This window comes from Mus musculus, chromosome 13 (assembly GCF_000001635.26).
Source record: "Mus musculus strain C57BL/6J chromosome 13, GRCm38.p6 C57BL/6J".
NCBI lineage: Eukaryota > Metazoa > Chordata > Mammalia > Rodentia > Muridae > Mus > Mus musculus.
Genome location: NC_000079.6, coordinates 95,600,759 through 95,622,094, shown reverse-complemented (window position 1 = coordinate 95,622,094; position 21,336 = coordinate 95,600,759). Strand labels below are relative to the sequence as shown.

At 47.3% G+C, this 21,336-nt stretch overlaps 1 protein-coding gene across 1 annotated transcript; it reads left to right on the top strand.

The window, feature by feature from the left end:
• Window positions 1-3,628: 3,628 nt before the first annotated feature.
• F2r (coagulation factor II (thrombin) receptor) lies at window positions 3,629-20,315 on the top strand. Its single transcript, NM_010169.4, has 2 exons — window positions 3,629-3,808; window positions 17,158-20,315. Exons 1-2 carry the CDS (start codon window positions 3,721-3,723, stop codon window positions 18,360-18,362), a joined length of 1,293 nt encoding a protein of 430 aa, NP_034299.2. The 5' UTR covers window positions 3,629-3,720; the 3' UTR covers window positions 18,363-20,315.
• The last annotated feature ends 1,021 nt before the right edge of the window (window positions 20,316-21,336 follow it).

Below are 21,336 nucleotides of genomic sequence, written 5' to 3'. Positions count from 1 at the left end.
CACTTGCTGTTCTTCCAGAGGACCCGGGGTTCAGTACCCAGCACCCACGTGGCAGCTCACAAACCATCTGTGGACCTCAGTCGCAGAGTTAGCTAAATATCCTCTCTGGCCCCTGCAGACACTGCATGAACACAAGTGTATAGACACACGTGCAGGAAAAACAACCGTACACATAAGATTTTAAAAAGAGAGCTCTAAAGAATATCCAGGAATCTTAGAGACTGCTAAGGAGAGGAGATATCTCATTCTGTCCCTTCCCTTTGCTGGCTGTGCTGCTGCCACATTCTGAGAGACACTTGAGGAAATATGTGGAGAATGCAATGGCTTCAATGTTTCAAGAGCCTTCTTTCTTCAGGGTACACTTTGTTCTAATATAGCAGCTCCCCAAAGCATCCTCTTAACACTTCTCACCATTTCTACCATCAATGTGTATGTGTGTGCACGTGTGTGTGTGTGTGTGTGTGTGTGTGTGTGTGTGTGTATGTGTGATCATGCATGTTCACATAGGTGTGTGAGTGCATGTGAAGGCCACTGAACAACCTCAAGTGTCATTCCTCAGGGACCACCCACCTTTTTTTGAGATAGGATCACCTTCTAGCCTGGAGTTCGCTGAGTAGGCTAGGCGGTTTGGCCAGGGAGTCCCAGGGATCCGCATGTCTCTGCTTGCCTCCCTAGTGCTGGAATTACACTTACGTACCACCCTAGCTTTCATACACAGTGGTTCGGGGGACGTCACTCGGGTACTCTTGCTTGTAAGCTCTCTCTCCAGCTCGTCCAATGTTTTTAAAGGGTAGGTAGACCTACATATGTTTATTTGTGTAATTATTGAATAATGTACAGAATCCTAACATTAATCATGAAGACCGCAGACAAAGGCAGAAGGCCACTTCTTGTTTTCTCAAGTTTTGCTCTCTACAGTTTAATTCATCAGTAGCCAAATATTAAATGAAATTTTCCAAAAATACAAGTTTTAATGCCATTTTAGGGAGGATGCTGAAAACTGACTCCAGGGGCTGGATAGACAGCTCGGGGGTTAAGAGCACTTGTTGCTCTTCGCAGAGGGCCTTGTTCAGTTCCCAATACCCACACAGTGGTTCACAACCATTTATAATTCCAGTTCCAGGGAATCCAGTGCCCTCTTCTGAACTCTGTGGTCACTAGGCATGCACGTGGTACAAACACATGCAAGGCAAAACACATTTAAAAAGCTTTTAAAGTTTTTCAAACTTACTCCACTCTAACCCAGGGTTTTAGGAATGAATGATTTTATTCAGTGTATCCACACGATATACACTACACCCTTGTTAATAATCATTTCAGTATGACGGTGTCTGTCCCAGTATCTCAGCTTCTGTGACTAATAAGCAACATTATATTCAGCAATGAACCGGAAGCACAAAAGAGTGATGCACAGAGGGTATCCTGACATGTGAAAGAACAGATTAACTCTGATGCTAAGGAGCAATGCGGCACGAGTTACAGGTAGAAAGCCCCCTGCAGACAGGGTTTAGCATCTCTAGCTTTCAGGCTTCAGAGTCTAGAAACATCTCTGTGGATGAAAAAAAAAAAAAGGTCTATGCTTTGTATCTTTGAACTGTCAAAAAAACTTGTCATGTGTTTTATCACTTTTATTTAAAATTCCAGTGTCCTTTTTTTCAAACTTTTTTTTGGGGGGTGGCGTTGAGATAGGGTTTCTCTGTGTATCCCTGGCTGTCCTGGAACTCACTCTGTAGACCAGGCTGGCCTCGAACTCAGAAATCCTCCTGCCTCTGCCTCCCAGGTGCTGGGATTAAAGGCGTGTGCCACCACTGCCTGGCTCAAACATTTTTTTTTTAAAGATCTTATTTTATAGATGTGAGTACACTGTCACCACCTTTAGATACTCCAGAAGAGGGCATCTGATCCCATTACAGATGGTTGTGAGCCAACCATGTGGTTGCTGGGATTTGAACTCAGGACCCTTGGAAGGGCAGTCAGTGCCCTTAACCACTGAGCCATCTCGCCAGCCCTGATTCTAGTGTCTTTACAATCAACTGAAGCATCTCTTACAAGCGTATTCCTTGGGTTAATTGCAGCAATTTTCTTTTTCTTGCCTGTGGTCCATAAAAGCGATGAACCTAAAACCCCCACAGCATTTCAGAGAGGTGAGAAAACGATACCATGTTATTATTGTGTGCAGACATGTGCTAATTGTCCCCACTTACCCTAAAATATGCTTTCTCAAAAGATTCCAGTGGGAAGGATTTTACATGGCATTGTCTAGCTGGGTGATTGCACAACTGACAGAGCAACTTAGGAAGATTGTGAGGCAGCTCTGAGGGTAAGGGGAGGAGATGGCCTCTGATCTTGTTTTCTGCATTGATCCAAATGTTGGGATTCCGCATTTTCTTAATTAGTGATTGATGGGGAAAGGTCCAGCCCATTGTAGGTGGTACTATCCCTGGGCTAATGGTCCTGAGCTCTGTAAGAAAGCAGGCTGAGCAAGCGTGAACAGCAAGCCAGTAAGCGGCACCCCTCCATGGCCTCTGCTTCAGCTCCTGCCTCCAGGGTCCTGCCTTGTTTTGAGTTCCTGTCCTGACTTCCTTTACCGATGAACACTTATATGGAAATATAATCCAAATAAACCCTTTCCTCTCCAACCTGCCTTTTTGTCGTGGTGTTTCATGGCAGCAATAGAAACCCTAAGACAATCACAGCACTTCAGAGCGCTAAGCTGTGAGCTGGCTCTTTCAGAAACTGGGTAGAGGACCAGGATTAATTTCCGGGGTGTCTTCCTCACTAGACTCTTTCTAAACAAAATAAGCTGGGGCTCCCTCTCGCTAGGCCTCAGCCATGACCCCCCCCCTTCTTTTGATATCTAACGCTGAAATGTAGTCAAGCACAAACCATAAGGACCTGGGAAGGACCCTTTAAAATTCCTCAGTGCTACCCCTCCTCTTCCCACCCAACATCTTTCTGGTGAGAAAGCCCTGGGCGTTGGGGCCTGTGGCTGAGGCTCTGGCTTGGGTCACCAGGGGAGGCAGAGTTCGGTAAGCAAGAGCTTGGTGAATCAGCGCCTGGATACCTGGTCCACTTCCACTCGTGTGTGGAAGATCAAAGGCTCAACGTGATCCATCTAAGCTCGCAAAATAAAAGAATTTCGAGAAATGTCAAGCACTCTGTCCACATATCTGGGGACACCCTTGTCACTGCAGGGGGGCGGGGGGGACGGGGGGACGGGGGACGGGGGACGGGGACGGACGGACAGAAGTCAGTAGCCAACTTTTAGCTAAACTCCAAACTTGTGTGCAGCCAGACGCCGGGGAGGAGAAGAGACTTGGAGCACCACCACGGGACTGTCCCCGTCTAGCTTCGCTTCCCTTGCTCCACGTCCCAGGAGAGTCATTGAAGCGGCCGCAGGCGCTCTCCGAAGACCCCGAGGGGCTGAGTCACTCCCAGGCTTGCAGCTCAACCACACCGGGTGGGACAAGGGGAGACTGGGGAGGAGCGAGCATCTGGTGCGGTCTGCCGCTTGGGTTCCGGAGCGAGGGGCTGCGGGCACGAGCGGAGACTGCGGGCACGCGCACAGCCCGCGGAGCCCCGCCCCACGCCCCTGAACCGCCTCCAAATACTCACCCAGGGGCCGCGCAGTCGCCTCTAGTCACCCGCAGGCTCCGACCGAGCTACTCAGAAAGAAGTAGGCGACGGCGGGCGCCGGGCCGCGCGGGCAGCCTTGGGACAATGGGGCCCCGGCGCTTGCTGATCGTCGCCCTCGGCCTCAGCCTGTGCGGTCCCTTGCTGTCTTCCCGCGTCCCTATGAGCCAGCCAGGTAAGAGCTGCGGGTGGGTGAGCATGGGGGAAGCTATCAGAAGTTTTAGGTTGCGCCAGCTCCGTGAGGGGGTGCTCCTGGCTGCAACCCTGCCTCAGTTTCCCCCAGGAGCCAAACAGTCATTTGGGCCGAGATCTAGAGGTTCCCCTAGTCACATCCATGTGGGGCGCACCATATCCTCCCCACTCCCCGCACGGCCGATGCTCTTTTGGACTCGGTTTTGGAGGGTGCAGTCCGCGGGCCACCGGGTGTTGGATCCGGAGAGGGGCCCGAGGGTCCGCGGAACGGTCTCCACAGTCGCTTTAATTGTCATTGTGTGGCCTGTTTTACAAGACCACCTTCAGAAAGAAAGGGTCTTGTGATTCTGGGCTTTCGGTGTGCAGTGGAACCACTCTCCTCAAGTTTTTGCTTTGATGGAAACTCGTTTTCTCGTTTGATTTACAAGGAGGGAAAAGCGATGTGAAAGAAAAAATTCACAGTCACACAATAAAGACCGGACAGCCCCCAGCTTGGCCTGGTACCCAGGAGGTGATGAAGGTTTCTGGTTGCAGGGAGTGGAGTAGGTCTTTGTTATCGGAAACCTGTTTCTCTGCATGGAGAAAAGGGACCCCTCTTCAGAATCAGGCGCACCTAGAAATTATCTAGTCTTAGTTTTTTTCAATGGAATTTCTCATCTGCCGCAAGGACATTCGTTACTTACAGTGTATTTTTAAATATCTGCCAGTTTGACCAAATAAATTAGTTTGGTCGACTTATTTCGTCAAATATTTTCTCTTTTCTCCAAAGCAGAGGCGTAGCCTGTAAAGTTCCCAATTGTTTCGACTTTCTTAGTAGGGACACCTTTAGCCGTTCCTTTCACGCTGAAGAAAATCTAGTGGGTTTTCTTCAGTTTTTGTTATCTCTGAAAGAATGTGCACTTCGGTGCTCCCACATGTAAGGATTAGGAGGTGACAAAGAGTGGGGTGTTTCCTGTTGTCTGTCTTTCTTCAGTGTGAGCTTGAGTGGTGCTCATGGGAAAACTCAGAGCCCCACAGAGGGCCCCCACGCCGAGCAGCAGCTAACCAGCCTGCCTGTGTTTGGGTAGCCGACCTTAGACCTTAATCATCAGCAGCCGTGAGGGGGAGGACGATCCAAAGTGTACATGGAGGTGCGAGCTCACATAACTTTAGGTTACTTCCTCGCTTTTATTTTGGGACAGGCCTTTTAAAATATAGACTATGAGATGTGGCCAGCACAGATCATAGGTATGATAAGGAGACATTTATCCCCTTTCTCTGATTCTAAAAATAAGGCCCAGAGAGATTGAGTGGCCTGCCTTGAGGGGGGGGGGGAGTTATAGGAGTGGTCCCCCTACATTGGGTACAGACAATAAGTGAACTCACAAACTCAGCCAAAAACAAATCTGCTTCTCCTTACCGCTGCATAAAGAGAGAATGGCTGTGGGTAACTGTGGCCAAGTGCCTTGGGATTTCAGAGACGGCCATCCTTATCTCTAGGCCAAGCCCAGTCCCTTGGCAAGAAGCAAGAGGTCCCTGTACAAGACGGGCCCCAGCCTTGCTCTACTTCCCCTGACATATTCCTCACTTCACCCAGTCTCTAATCGCTCCTCAAGAATGTTGCCCGCTCTGGGTTCTTCTCCCATGTCACTCCAGACCAGCCGGCTTTTCTCAACTTCGCATGTCCTCTTAACCGTGAACCGTGAACCGCTACTCTGTAGGAACCTCCCGCCCTAGCTGCTCCTGCCTGGGTCTGTCATGTGAACTTGCTCTTTTTAAAGCCCAGGACTTGCTTCTTTTCCAAAAATCTTCCTCCCATTCACCTTCCTCCCCACCCCGGGCCTCTTCGGTTCCTGCTGCCCTGGTGAACTGGAGCTTAGCTGGGTTCTAAGCAAAAGGACCGCAAAATAATGGGGTTCACCAGAAACCTGGGTGTCTGATGTTGCTACTCTCTTCGTTTGGAGCTCACATCTCTTTTGTTCCTTAGTAACTCTCTTTTATTCAGTTTTTTACTTCCTCTTGCTAGAACTGACAGAATAAATGGCTTTCCCTATAAGCCAGGTGTTTTTCCAGGATTCACTGCTCCCCACGTCCTGCCTTGCTGTAGTTCTCTACTAAACCCAGTAGAGTTAACAAGTTCATGGCTGGAGGAGGGGTTATGTGCAAGCCTGTGTCAGTAAGTTCCAGTGCTAGTGTGCGAGCACACACACACACACACACATACTAGGATAACAGTCATACATGGGTGCTGCGATGGGAACTTAGTCCCTCGGGCTTTTGTTGTAACAAGTGTTCTCTCTGAGCCATCTCTCCAGTCCTGTTTGTTTTTTGAAACAAGATTTGCTGTGCAGCACAGGCTGGCGTTAAACTCAAATCCTCCTGCCTCAGCCTCTCAGGTTCTAGAGATACAAGTAGGCACTACGATGCCGGAGTTTTGAGGTAAAGGGTTTATCCCTGCATCCTTATATCCTGCAAATCCCCTGTAACCTTGTGTGTGTTATTGGCTTTCAAAGGTAACTTTGCCGTCTTAAACTCATCTATGAGTTGCACATGGCAACAAGCAATTCTGTACAGCTTTAGGAAAAGACACTATAGAATATATATTTAAAGTTTGTGACAAGTTGCAAATTGGATTTTAGAGTATTACAGAAACATGGTTTCTGTTTTGTTTTGTTTCTGTCTGTCTGTCTGTTTTGCTAGCCAGCCATAAGTGAGAAATACATTTTACTTTGTGGCACAGTTGAAATATGCATAATAACATCCATGACACCCATGTGACTCCAGCCTCAAGGCGGCTAGACACCTCAGGCCCCTGTGAGCAACCGCACGCATGTGCACATACCACCCCTAAGACACATACATGTGCGCGCACACACAAAGCACACGCACACGCACACACACAATACACATAATTACAAATAAGTAAAAAGATTTTAAAAACTTGTGGCAACCCCTACAATTGGATTTCATAGCCATTGCTCAATCTCTGCTGGAATTTTAACCTAGCATAGCTGGGACAGTGATTCGTCCTAAGGAGCAAACTCAAGGCCTAGCCAGAAGAGCTGTGCTTTCTCAGAAGTGTCATTTATGAATCTCTATCTTGTTTAGGGTCCGTTATTTCAGTTCAGGCTCACTGACTGCAGAAAGGCTGGGGTAGCGGGACAGCTGAAGTCTGGGATGGACTGTGGACCCTGGGACACACTGATCCTGAGTTGGTCTTTGATGTCTTGCTGTTGATTAGAGCATAGACGGTGGCTTTCTGGGGACAGGAACCTTGGGGATGGTGACTCAGGGCAGAGAACAGACCACAGGGGTCACAGTGGCTTTCACGGAGGCCCATGAGCATCCTAACGCCACATCTGTCTCCTGCCTCCGGGCAAGAGTCTTACAGACTAGTGTGCATATCCCTGTGCTTTGGGAACGCTACAATAACTTCCTGTAGCAGGCCTGCCTGCAGCTCCTCCTGGCCTGTCTGAAAGCTCCAGGGTGTGCCAGAGAGGCAGCAGCCTCCAGGACATTCTGCCTTGAACTCTGCCTTACTGATTTGTTCTGCTGTTCTTAGGTAGGCCCCATCCAGAACATCCTATTAAAGGTTGCATTGGAGGGTCCCCAGAGGCTGAGTAGGTTCCCTACTGAGGGTCCAGGCGCTGCGTAGGTAAGAGGACTTGGTGTGCAAGCAGGAGGCTCTGAGTTGAATCACAAGCACCCAGCCCCAGCACTGGATGACAGAAGTGGGCAGATCTTGAAAGCTCTCTGGCCAGTTAGCCTGCCTAGACAAAATGGAGAGCTTCGTGTTCAGTGATAGAGCCTGCCTCAATGCAGCAAGGCTCAGAGCAATGGGCAAGACTCTTGCTGCTCTCCTCCAGCTTCTACATGCACACACATGATTATATGCGTACACACTTATGTACACATGCAGAAGGTTTTTCACTCATCTCTGTGGGTGCTTGTCCACTTCCTATGTATGCCTAGGAGGGCTGAGTTGTGCACAGGGGTTTGTATCTAGCCAAAGCCAGTAAACCCCAGAATTTCCAAGTAACAGGCAGGTTTGACCCCCAAAATAAGCATAAAAACAAAAGTGAAAATAGAGCACAGATGATTCATTGTGGTAAGAGGATATTAAGCCTTCATGCCTATCTAGGTTCAAATCCTTGCTCTTCCACAGACTAGCTGTGTGATCTTGAATAAGTTACTTAACCTCTCTGTGCCTCGAAATTATCATTTATAAAATAAAGTTATAAGGTAAAAAGCAAGGGACATGTCTGGTATTTAGTGGATGTTCAACACATATGAAGGTTTCCTGGATTTTTTTCCCCTACATACTAATTTTTACATATTCCCCCAAACTTTTAAAATGTTAATACATGCCAGGCGTGGTGGTGCACACCTTTAATCCCAGCATTCAGGAGACAGAGGCAGGTGGATTTCTGAGTTCGAGGCCAACCTGGTCTACAAAGTGAGTTCCAGGACAGCCAGGGCTATACAGAGAAACCCTGTCTTGAAAAAAACAAACAAACAAAAATGCTAATATATTCCAGCCATGGTGACATACACCTTTAATCCCAGTTCTCTGGAGGCAGAGGCAGACAGATCTCTCTGAGTTCAAAGACAGTCTGGTCTACATAGCAAGTTCAAGGATAGCCAAGGCTACATAGTGAGAGGTCTCTAAATAAATAAATAAGATGTTGATACTAGATGATTTCTCTAAACATAAAGCCATATTCATGAGAATACTCAAGAACTTCCCCTTCTTCTGCACTAAACACAAGAAAAAACAAACAAACAAACAAAACCCAGAAACAACAATGTTTACATTTGGGGCTAGAGCAATGGCTCAGTAGTATGTAGTGCTCAGTAGATGTTGTGCTTTTGCAGAGGACCCATGTTTGATTCTCAGTACTCCTGTCAGCTGGCTCACAAGTAGCTCTAGAAGGGCACCTGCTCATTCATGCACATGCAGAGAACACACATGCATGCACACACATAATTAAAAGTAAATTTCTAGTGACAAGAAGGTATCATGAATTACTTGTTTTGCTTTGCACGTATTTGTCCATGACCCATCACCTGGCTTCTTTTAGCAAGACCCTTGCTGTCCCCCGCAAGCGAATTTTAAAGCCAATCCCAGACATCATCTCTGTGACGGTGATCTGGCTGAGGGGAATCCGTCAGTCTGACTATCACCAAGGTGGATCTGGCAGATCTGGATGGCTGGGTGTGGGGTAGGGGAGTGGGCGCCCCCCTCCCGCTCTGTGCTCATGACCTTACTGGAAGAACGAGGGCTGGTATTTGAGTATCAGTGCTCCCTGCTGAGCCTCCAAACATGCTCTCCTTAAATACACTATTTAATTAAATGAAAATATAAGTTATAAGGCAAGAGGTAGTGGCCCACGCCTTTAATCCCAGCACTTGAGAGGCAGGGGCAGATGGATCTCTGAGTTTGATGTCTACAGAGTGAGTTCTAGGATAGCCAAAGCTACACAGAGAAACCCTGCCTCAAAAAACTAACTAACTAACTAACTAACTAACTAACTAACTAACTAACTAACTATGTATGTATGCATGCATGCATTAAATACATAACCTTAAATATACATACAGTTCTAGAGGTAAGAACTTTTTTTTCCCCATAAATGCAATATCATCAGAAGAAAGTAGTGAACAGTTTCTTCACGTCATTCTATGCAAAGTGTCTAAGTTCCCTGATTGTCTCATAAATGCCCGTTAACATTATATGCAAACCAGGAGGGAAGAACTCCAACGCTGCGCTTGGTCTCTGTGCCGCCCATCCAGTCTTTCATCTATAACTACTCCTTACTCTTCAGTCCTGGGGACCAAGCCCAGGAACGTCACGGCTCCACCCCTTTTACTTGCTATTTAGTTGTCTATCTTGAAGGCTTCCTGACGTCTGTACCCACCGGCTTGGCTGCTTGGCTACAGTTTGATGAGACTCTCCACACACAGACACACTGGACCACCTCCAATCATCATGTATTCTATGAACAAAGTGCTCTTCTTTGGCCAACTAGAACCCACGGGGTATTGACCTGATGCTAACAACACTTGGAGGTATCCAAGGCTGTGCTGTGCAGCTCTTTCCCCAGATCCGAAAGAAGGCATTATGAGGCTGGGGGTGGGGAGCATGCTGGCTCCTGCCTTGGGTAAATGATGTTTGTTTGAGTTGGAGGGACTGGAACATTCTAGAAAGGCTGCAGGGTTTCACTTGTCTTCCTGGAGTCTGCCATGCTTCTCCAGTGTCCTCCTCCTCATAGTCGTCATTCCATTTGGCCTGTGAAATGCAGGCCATGGCTGACTTGCTCACTGTGGGAATGTGGGCAAGATCCTGAGACTTCAAGTTAGCTAATTCCCCAGAAGGGTGAGCACTGGAGCAGAACACTGAGTCACAGTCAAGGCCCCGGCACAGTGAAAGGTATCTTAGTCCCCATCCCCTCCCCACCCTATCCCATCCCTCCACCCCACCCCACCCCCGCGCCCTGCATCCAGCCAGATCTCAGCAAAGACAAAAGAGCCATCACCTGACACTAATTTCAGGTCTCCAGGTTAGTCTGTATTTAAGCTAGTTAGCAATATGCTATATTCAATATCAAAACTGAAGCCCGGCATGCTGGTAAATGCCTGTAATCCCAGCACTCAAGAGTGAAGACAGGACCGATTGCGAGTTCAAGGCCAACCTCAGCTACATTAGCAAGTTCAGGGCCTACCTGGGATGCAAAAGTCATTGTCTCAAAACCGCTTTAGAGAGACCCTTCCTTAAGTAAAACTTAGCAAGAAATGTACGAATGTACTTGGGAGCTGTGCTGAGTTCTCTGTAAGACAGAATTTAACTTTGCCTTGCTGTGACTGTTGCTCAACAAGCAAGGTGACTCTGAAGAGCTCTCGGCCAGCTGACAAACACTTTCCCCTTGACGTCTGAGTCATACTTGGACTGTAGGAAAAGCAGACGCAAGTCCCAGCATACGGTCTTGAGTATGTTGGACGTATCTAGCCACCTTGCCTGGACTCAGTGTTTCAGTGACGTTCATATACACTTAAGAATACTTTTTTCTAGCTTTTTTTTTTAATTTCTTTAGTTTCTAGCATATCAAATCTAAAGTGGGAAGAAAGGGTACCCGCCTTAGGCAGTGATATTTAGTTGAGGGATTATACATTCTTCTCCGTTCCAGACTGTAAATACCATGTGTTCCCTGAGGTATAATGTTTCTGGGCTACTGACAGAGGACGTGCTGATACAGGCATGACAGCAAACAGTATTGGCAAAGCCCAGGGAGTGTTGTTTTCAGACCACGTGACAACATTCCGTCTGCTAAGCTAGATAAGTGACTTCAAGTCGTGTCCCTGTTCCCAGTATCATGGAAGTTCCTATGTGTGTGTCAGGCCATGCTGGTAAGCACTTAATTCTCCGCTGTGCATCCCCAGAAGCCCCCAACCAGTCAGGCTCACGGAACTGAGCATCAGAGAAGTTCCTTTGTGTCCATACTCACTGGTGGGACGGCGGGATCGTGGGGATAATTCTGGGTTTTGTTTTCTGAAGTCCCTGGCCGTCTTCCATAATGGCTGTGCTTCCAGCTCTTGCTGGTGTCCAGGGTCCTGGCTTCTCTACACCCTTGCCAGCATTGGTAATCTTTCATTCTTCATGGTAGTCATCCTAGTGAAGTAAAGTGATCGCTCACGGTGGTTTTAAATGGCAATTCCATGACGATTAGTAATGCTAAGCAGTTTATTACATACCATTTAGGCATTTTTTTGTATTATCTATTAGTATTTGTATTATCTAAATGTCTAGTTAGTTTCTGTCCTTTTTTTCTTTTTGTTTTTGTTTTTTCGAGACAGGGTTTCTCTGTATAGCCCTGGCTGTCCTGGAACTCACTTTGTAGACCAGGCTGGCCTCGAACTCAGAAATTCGCCTGCCTCTGCCTCCCAAGAGCTGGAATTAAAGGCGTGCGCCACCACCGCAGGCCCTTTTTTAAAAAACAAACAAACAAACAAACAAACAAACAAACCAACAATTTGTTTTCTCCATAGTGAGTCCTTTGTTCCGTAGATGTTTGGACAGGAAATCCTTATCAGGTAGGACGTGTGATCTGTAGTGTTGTCTCCCATCTGTAAGGTATCTCTCACGGAAGATGGCTCCTTTGCTGTACAGTGCTTTTATATTGATTTCATTCCATCTATCAGCTTTGGCTGCCTGTGCCTTTGGGTCAGATCTATGAGCTTTCTCTTCTGGGTTTCCTTACCAAAACTGCAGTTTGGGGTGTTAAGCTTGAGTCGTTAGTCCAGTTGCAGTTAGTATTTCTAGATGTGAGATAAGTGGAAAGGGGGTGCCCAGAGATTTCATTTTGTTTTTATTCTATGTGTATGGGTACTTGGCTTGCATGTATGTCTGTGTACCACATGTCCAGTATCTGTGGAGGCCAGAAGAGGACGGTGGGTCACCTGAAACTGGAGATAAGATGAGTGTGAACCTCCTTCCAGGTGTAAGACTTGAACTCTGATCCTCTGGAAGTACAGCCTCTTAATGGCTGAGCTGTCACTCCAGCCCCAGAGCTTACTTTTGTCTAAAAGATTTGAGCAGAGCTAATAAAACTCCCAGTTCTTTTAGTTCATTGTGCCCCTCCCCAGTTGGTATTTTTGAAACAAGGTCTCACTTTGTAGCCAGGATGACCTACATGGCAGCCCAGGTTTGCCTCAGTTTTTCAGTTCTCTTGGTTCAGTCTCTCAAGTGCTGACATTGCATGTACCTGCCATTGTGCCCAGCCGCCCCGTTATTTTTTGTTATTATTTATTATTGGTGCAGGGGATTAAACCGTGGGCTACATGCTAGGCAAATGTTCTATCACTGAGCTAGAATCTCAGTCTCTTAATTCTCATTCTACTGAATCATTTGAGGTTGTATTCTGGACATTGGGCTATGAAGACTCTGGACTCTGGCACATTCCTTCAGAGTATTGATTATTGGCGTTTTGCATTAGCAGTCTGTTCATTTGGCTGCTGTCCTGAGCAGAAGCACAGGGTGTTGTTTGTTTTGGTTTTTTGAGACAGGTTTTCTCTGTGCAGCCCTGGCTGACCTGAAAATAGCTCTGTTAACCAGGCTGGCCTTGAACTGAGAGATCGGCTCTCCTCTGCCTTGTGAGTGCTGAGATGAAAGGCATCTGTTTTAAAGACAGGGTCCACTATATAATCCAGGATGGCCTTGGACTCTCCATCCTTCTGCTGTCAGCCTTCAGAGCACTTGGTGCGCTGGTGGTGGGGGGGGCTTGGAGATTTTGGTTTTTTTGTTTATCTTTAGCAGAGATTGTATGTAATGTGCATGACTCAAGTGTTGCCCAAACCCTCCAGCAGAGGCTGGGTGTGGCGGCATATGCCTTTAGTCCCGGCCCTCGGAAGGTAGAGGCAGGTGGACTTCTATGACTTTTAGGGCCAGCCTAGTCTGCACAGCAAGTTCCAAGGCAACCAAGGTTACAAAGTATAACCCTGTCTCAAAAAAAAAAAAAAAAAAAAAAAAGCCTAGAGCAGGTTTTGCACTGGAATTTGGGTTTTCTTTCCTAAGACTTTTTCCTCCTTCCTGAAATTCTTTCCCAGTGACTATGGAACTTGTGACCAACCAGCTATGTACTGTGACCTCCAACTGTGTACTGATTTGCAGTGGTTTAGGGAATGCAGTAAACGTTGGAGACTGAGAACAGACAGAGTGCCAGGGAAAGCATTCGTGGACTTTTTGTTTTTTGGGTCCCCCCCCTCCCACTGTTCTGGGGGAGAGGTGGTTACAATTTGAGTTCAAACTCAGAAAAGCAGGCAGGTTTGAGCAATGCTGGTGATGCTGCTGGAGCTGTAAAGCCCCTCCTCCTTCATAGCAGTTCTGTAAATGTCAGTACCACTGCATAGTGGAACTCTGAGTGGTAGAAGCTCTCCGTGCCTGCATCACTCACGAACTCTGTAAATGGCTGCATCGGGGAGGGCTTTTAGGGAAGGTAAGTGCATCACCACATTGAGGGATAGTTATTCCGCCCATCTCCTTAGCAAGACTTGCAGCTTTCCTGGGAAGTGGTGCCCTGGCCTGCCTGGTTACTGACAGCCCCATGGGTTAACTCTTCAAGGGGGAGACAGTGGCAGGTGACCTCATTTTAGGAGCAGATCATGGTGTCGTCTCCGCTCAGGGCCAGAGGCAGAACTCAAATTCCAGGAAGCGTAGCTTTCCCTTATTGGGCTTTAAGAAAGCCCTGACACCTGCGCCTTTTTATAGGGTGTTTTAAATCTTGGTGTGGGGGTGGGGCAATTGGGATGATTCCCTTTCTAGTGTTAGCCAGGAAAAAGGAGGTGGGGTCCAAAATAGATTATAAGAGAGGGGGTCCATTATAAGTGGCTTCCAAGGTGACTAATTCCTCTCTAACTACCTGATCTCCCCCGCTCAAGATTTAAGATCATTTAGGAAATGGGCTAGAATTAGGTCTTACAAGGTCTTAGGATCTCCACTCATAATGACCTGCAGCTCTTGGAAGGTGATAAGGGAACCCAGATAGAACCTGTTAGACCTTGGCAGGGCCTTCGAGTACAGAGCAGATGTAAAGAAGAGACAGCACTTGAGTATACAAGATCCAGAGACTAGTGCCAGACAGTGGTGGTGCACACCTTTAATCCCAGCACTTGGGAGGCAGAGGCAGGTGGATTTCTACAGAGTTTTTTTCCAGGACAGCCAGAGCTACACAGAGAAACCCTGTCCCGAAAAAAAAAAAAAAAAAAAAAAAAAAAAAAAAAAAAAAACCAAACCAAAAGATCCAAAGATCCAGAGACTAATAGATCACACCGAGATTATAACAGATAAAACCCATTTCCACCTTGAAAACTCAGAACTCAGTCCCAAAGCTCTTCAAAGCGGTTGGTGATGCCTTGGTCTGCAGCTTCAGTCACATCTGCAGCTTCTAGGCATCTGTGTAAAGAGAGAAGGATAACTGGAGTCCAGAGCAGGGCAGGGGCCCCAAACACTTCGTGCATCCGTGACCTGCAGCAAGGACAAAACTTGTCCATAGAACCAAGAACATTTCCAGCTCTGGCCAAGGACAAATGATGCGGTGCCTTGTCCCTGAAACTGCCTGTCAGTTTCCTACCCGCTGTCCCCATCCTCTCTTATGACAGTGCAACAGAGTGTGTTCCCTACTGTCTGGGCAGCACCCCTCTAAGTACTGTGAGCCCTGAGGGATCAGGCTCTTTCCTCTCATACCATACTGTCCGTCCTCGGGCAGATTCTCCATGCGTCTTTTCATTTCATTTCAAATCTGACACCATCTACCGGAACATAGAATCAGAGCTCTGAGTTTAAGGGCTCAACCCCATAAGACTCTGTCTCAAACATAAGTTGCCCAAGCCTCGACCTCCAGAACTCAAGCAGGCTGTGTGTTAGGGGTTCCCGTGACTTCTGCTCAGATCCCATGATTCCTAGCTCAAGGAACCCAGCGAAAAGCATCTCCTAGGCTTCCCGCTTATCAGAAATGATACTACGGAAGATGCTAATGAACAGCCAGGCAGGAGAGATACACCGGCAGGATGTGCAAACAGGAGCAGGCGCTCCCCTGCCCTCCTGCCAGTCATGCTTCAGGCTTTCCTGTGACCAGGCCTGATTCCGAAGCTATCTAGAGGCCTTGAACCACCAGTCAGCTCATCAGCATACAAAAGATAATCTTAGCCTGGAGATTCCAAGGATCTTCTCTGTGTGCCGGGACGTGGACAGAGCACAGGAACGTGTCCCAAGGTACCACAGACAATGGCTTTGGATCTCAAACTAAAAAAATCACTGGGATGGGGGAACATCTACCATCTTGTCCTACCTGTGCCTTCTACTGTCCTGTGACCCTAAGGACCTTCAGCCATTAGTGGGGAGTAACAGGGAACCACAGAAGAGCAGCCTAAAGTTTTATTCTAAGAGGATTGTCTCTGCGAGATGCTCCTTAGCTGTGCAGAAGCAGAACTCAGCCTTGCGGGCATTACAGATCTCAGAGCCTCTTTGAAAGTGTGCTTTTTCAAGACCACAAAAGAGAACAAAACCCAGATCTGAAAACCCACCGCACTTGTGCAGTTTCCAAGGTTTAACTCCAGCAGCATCTCTGAGAGAGAGAGAGAGAGAGAGAGAGAGAGAGAGAGAGAGAGAGAGAGAGAGAGAGAGAGAAAGAGAAAGAGAGAGGATATCCAGCGTTTGTCACACGCACCCCCAGCGTCAGGGACCTGGTGCTCTTTGTGGTTCCTGTTTGCCCTCCTCAGCTTCCCAGCACCCACCCAGCAAATGTAGGATTTTAGCAAAGCTCTTTGCTCCCAGAAGCCTGCTGTCTGACTGGTGCCGTTGACTTTCCTCTGACTAATATCTCAAGTGGATAATTTTGACAGAAGAGGGTGTAGGTAACTGAGCCCGTATTTAGACATCTGGTTGATACTCCAGAGAGCCCAGTTCGCTAGGCATGCACCTTGAGACATAGAGCATTCTAGAATAAGGTCATGGCCTGGTGTAAGTGACCAAGCACATCTGATGCTAGAGGGGCAAGGAGGCAAGATGCTGACGGAGGGGATCGGGGCTTCCAGGCCGTGTGAGGAGGTAATTGAGGGCCTCTGCACCTAGGTAGGTAAGGCATCAATGGCATCCTACTTTGTAAGCAAACTGAAGATACAGGAAAACTACTTTGGTCATCAATTTGGGGGAGCCTTGGCTCTGACTCTGAATGGCCCCCTATGGTGTGGCCTGTAGAATTTCCTCTCTGCTTTCTATGTGGGTTTTCCCTTTGGGAGAGATGGGTTTCTCGGGATGGCTCAAGCCAGCTAGGGAAGGAAAGAGAAGTCATAGAAGCTGGAGGCGAGCTGTACATACAGACGGTGGGGTACAACCAGAGAGAAAGCATGGCTTGAGGGATGGCAAGGTGGCTCAGGGCAAAAAGACACTTATCAACAAGCCGGACAGCCAGCGTTCAATCCCCGGGGTCCACGTGGGAGAAGAAGAGGACCAGCTCCCCTCCACCCTGTGGTATGCCTGCTTTCTCCTACCACACAAATTAAGATAAATACAACGTAAAGCATAGCATCGTTGGATCTTTCAAGGTAGGTGAGGTTTGCGAGGTAGATCTCTGGAAAGACCTCTTTGTCCTGCGGAGCGACAGAGTAATAGGAGTATCGTATCCAAGCAAAATGTTGTGCAATATTCCAAGCTAGGAGCGTATTCGCTAACCAAGTCCTTAGTCCGTCTGTGCAGGATCTGAACCTAGCCATCTGCTCCTGGGGGAAATTACAGAACACAAACAAAAGCCCACCCTTTTTTTTTTTTTTTCATCACTCACGGTCTCAATTTTCTTCTTTCAGAATCAGAGAGGACAGATGCTACGGTGAACCCCCGCTCATTCTTTCTAAGGAATCCCAGTGAAAATACATTTGAACTGGTCCCCCTGGGGGATGAGGAGGAGGAGGAGAAAAATGAAAGCGTCCTGCTGGAGGGTAGGGCAGTCTACTTAAATATAAGCCTCCCTCCTCACACGCCGCCTCCTCCCTTCATCTCCGAGGACGCCTCCGGATATCTGACCAGCCCCTGGCTGACGCTCTTCATGCCCTCCGTGTACACGATTGTGTTCATTGTCAGCCTTCCTCTGAACGTCCTGGCCATCGCAGTGTTCGTCTTGAGGATGAAGGTCAAGAAGCCGGCCGTGGTGTACATGCTGCACCTGGCCATGGCCGACGTGCTCTTCGTGTCGGTGCTCCCCTTCAAGATCAGCTACTACTTCTCCGGCACTGATTGGCAGTTCGGGTCTGGAATGTGCCGCTTCGCCACCGCAGCGTTTTACGGGAACATGTACGCCTCCATCATGCTCATGACGGTCATAAGCATTGACCGGTTCCTGGCGGTGGTGTATCCGATCCAGTCCCTGTCCTGGCGCACTCTGGGCCGAGCCAACTTCACTTGCGTGGTCATTTGGGTGATGGCCATCATGGGGGTGGTGCCCCTTCTCCTCAAGGAGCAGACCACCCGAGTTCCGGGACTCAACATCACCACCTGCCACGACGTCCTCAGTGAGAACCTGATGCAAGGCTTTTACTCGTACTACTTCTCGGCCTTCTCCGCCATCTTCTTTCTTGTGCCGTTGATCGTTTCCACGGTCTGCTACACGTCCATCATCCGGTGCCTGAGCTCCTCCGCGGTTGCCAACCGGAGCAAGAAGTCGCGGGCTTTGTTCCTGTCTGCCGCGGTGTTCTGCATCTTCATCGTCTGCTTTGGGCCCACCAACGTCCTCCTGATTGTGCACTACCTTTTCCTCTCCGACAGTCCTGGTACAGAGGCAGCCTACTTTGCTTACCTCCTCTGCGTCTGTGTGAGCAGCGTGAGCTGCTGCATCGATCCGTTGATTTACTACTACGCCTCCTCCGAGTGCCAGAGGCACCTCTACAGCATCTTGTGCTGCAAAGAAAGCTCTGATCCCAACAGTTGCAACAGCACCGGCCAGCTGATGCCGAGTAAAATGGATACCTGCTCTAGTCACCTGAATAACAGCATATACAAAAAGCTATTAGCTTAGGGAAAGGGTTGCTGGAAGGTTCCATGAGAAAAGGTTGGAAAGCCAACAGCGGGGAATCCCATTAGTCCCTGCAAAGAACTGTATTTACTTCGAAACCTAAAAAACAACCAATATCCGATATGCACGAATACTTCTGCTATCAAGAGTCTAGATTGGATAATTACCAGCAAGGTGACGGGAACGGAAATAAAGGTGTCCAGTGTTGCTAGTGCTATGATAGTAACTGGATGTCACTTCTTATATATCTAGGTGACTTTAATATATAGATGGTATGCACACACTCATTTGTCATGCAGGAGGGAATCTGCACTTTGACACATTTTTGTTTATTCCCTGGCCGTTACTATGGAAATAATCTGATTCTCTGACTTAATAAACAAAGTCTGAGTTGGTGGGTGTTAGCACTGGGCAGCTGGAGATCCTAATGATAGGGGAGGAGTCCGTAGTTTAGACTTAACACAGCTTTTGCCTATATTTTTTTTCAAATTATTTGATAATAATGGTTAGTGATGGAAGGATGAGACAGTATTACCTGTGTAGGGGAAGCTCTAATACTTTTCATCTTGAACATACCGTAGTTTTAAGAATTATCAAGGCTGTTGGAAAACCCGTTTTGATATGGGTAGCATTTTTTTTTTAACTTGCAATTTACTTACTGAATACATGGACCAAGACTGAGCATAAGACTCACCAGGACTGTAATAAACCTTACAAAGCAGCCAAGCCTAGACACAGCCATCTGCATGGAGGCCTCTGAGCACCAGGTACATCACACCCCTTCGGCTATGCCTCCCAGAGAGCAGAGATGGATGGGAAGCACCAGGCCCACCCCATCCTGCTAGGATTCTCATTAGCTGTGAGCTGACTGTGTCTTTTAGAAATTGGCAAGGTAAGGTATGCCATCTTGGGAGGCAGTAACTATGAAAGACTGACGAGAGGAGAAAGGTGTGTTTACATCCAGTAGCTGTCCTGCAAGGCTGGCCCTTGCACAGACAGACACACCCACATGCCCTGGTCACACTGTTGGATAGTGGGCCATAGACTGACTATAGGAGAATAACCGAGTCCTGTCCTTACTCAGGCAACGCAGAGAGCTGGCATGTGGTCAGCTATGATGCACATAGAACTTGTCTTCAGCTGGATGTGACCAAGTGTATTTCACATAAGCAAGGCCTATCAGCTAAACTGCTTTGCATATCTGAGTTTCTGCTTCCAGTAGCTATAGATTAGGATAAAAACACAGTATAAGATGTATATTTTTAATACATATGCCCTTCAGCCTACAAAATTACACACTATTTATTTACAAATGTTTTTTCAAAAATTACTCAAATCAGCCAGGCATTATGGTATACACCTTTAATCCCAGAACTTGGGAGGCAGAGGCAGGCAGATCTTAAACAATTTTTTTTTTAAGAAACAAGCAAACACAAAAAGTTTTACTTAAGTCCAATTTTAAGAAATATATAGGTCAGTTTGGTTAAAAATAATAGTAATGAAAGGAAATTTCATTGATTGAAATTTATTCTGTATTTTTCTTGAGTTATTGAGATTATTTGTAAAGCATTTTTAATGCCACAGTGACTAACAAGCATATAAAATCTTCATACCTTTGACAAAATAATTTGAAAATTAATTTAAAACATATCCTTTTTCTGATGAAAAAATATGTTGGCATTTTAAGCAAATAAGAGTAGAAAGGTTGTTTATTTAAGAGAACAAAGTATTTCCAAATACTGTAGAGTCGCTTCCACGAAAGTCCTATGGTTGTATGGTTAACTTGGTTCCGGTGTTGGCTGATCTCAATTACTGACTCCCTGTCCCGTGTTCTGTCTGTGACTTAATGTAACTGTTATCACCGCGCTTGTGACCTTTTACGTCATTGTTTTGTGTTCACCCTCTTTTTTAAAAAAAAATATATTAATAAACTAAAACCATGCTTGGTGTCTGGAATAGATTGTTCCTGTGGGCCCCGGTGGGAGTGCACAGCACTCTTTAGTGATGTAATGGGTGCTTTACAGTTCTGTAGCTAGAGTGAAAGGGTCAGCGGTGGATGAGGAAGCTCCCCAGAGGCTACAGGTTAGGGATACCGCTCACCAGCCAGGGACAGGGCGAGGATGACAGTGAGGGGCTAATCCCTGCTACATGATTCTCCCACCCCTTGCTGGTGCTTCCCATTGTGTGAGTGTGTGTGTGTGTGGTTAAATCTGTGTTTCCATACCTGTATGTAGGGGCACCGTCATCTTTATCCCACCTCCTACCCCCCCAACCCCTCCCTCACCTTCTGACCACACCACAGACACTCCCTCTAAATTCCACAGGTGAGAAGACTGTTCCTGGGCTCAGCTACAGAACCAAATGGAGAGAGCACCAGGGTGACATCCCTCGTAGGTCAGCTTCCCTGGGCCTGGAGAAGGGATCTAGCATAGTAAGTGGAGAGACGAATACAGCGCAGCGCGTACAGCGTGGTTTTTGAAAGGCGTTCGTTAGCTGGTTATCTTCCCATTTTTCAATCCCCTTTTTGGAAAATTGATTACAACGTTGAAAATAGACGGGTTTCCCAACTTACAAGCTTTGTGAATTACATCTACAGTTCTGTTTTAGGAAGAGACAGACGTGTCTGAGGGGGGCACTGGGCATTTGTGGGGCCTGTCAACCCTGTATTCAGGGTGAGGCAGGGGGATTGCACATTCCCAGCAAGCCTGATAGAGGGTGGCAGTAAACAGGGACAGCAATGCCACCTCTTGGGCATGAATGACCATCCTGTGCCGTGTAGCACTCCCTGAGGGGAGGAGGTGAAGCCAAATGGTGCTCAACCCCTGAGAATTGAAAAATCAATAAAAAGGTTTTAGTACAGTGTATCTAGACTCACGGTCAGTTTTTTTAAAAATTACTTCATCTAAATAAGCATTCTGTTAGCACAAAGAGTTGTCAACGTGGTTTTCCTAAGCCATACACACAGTATGTGAACCAG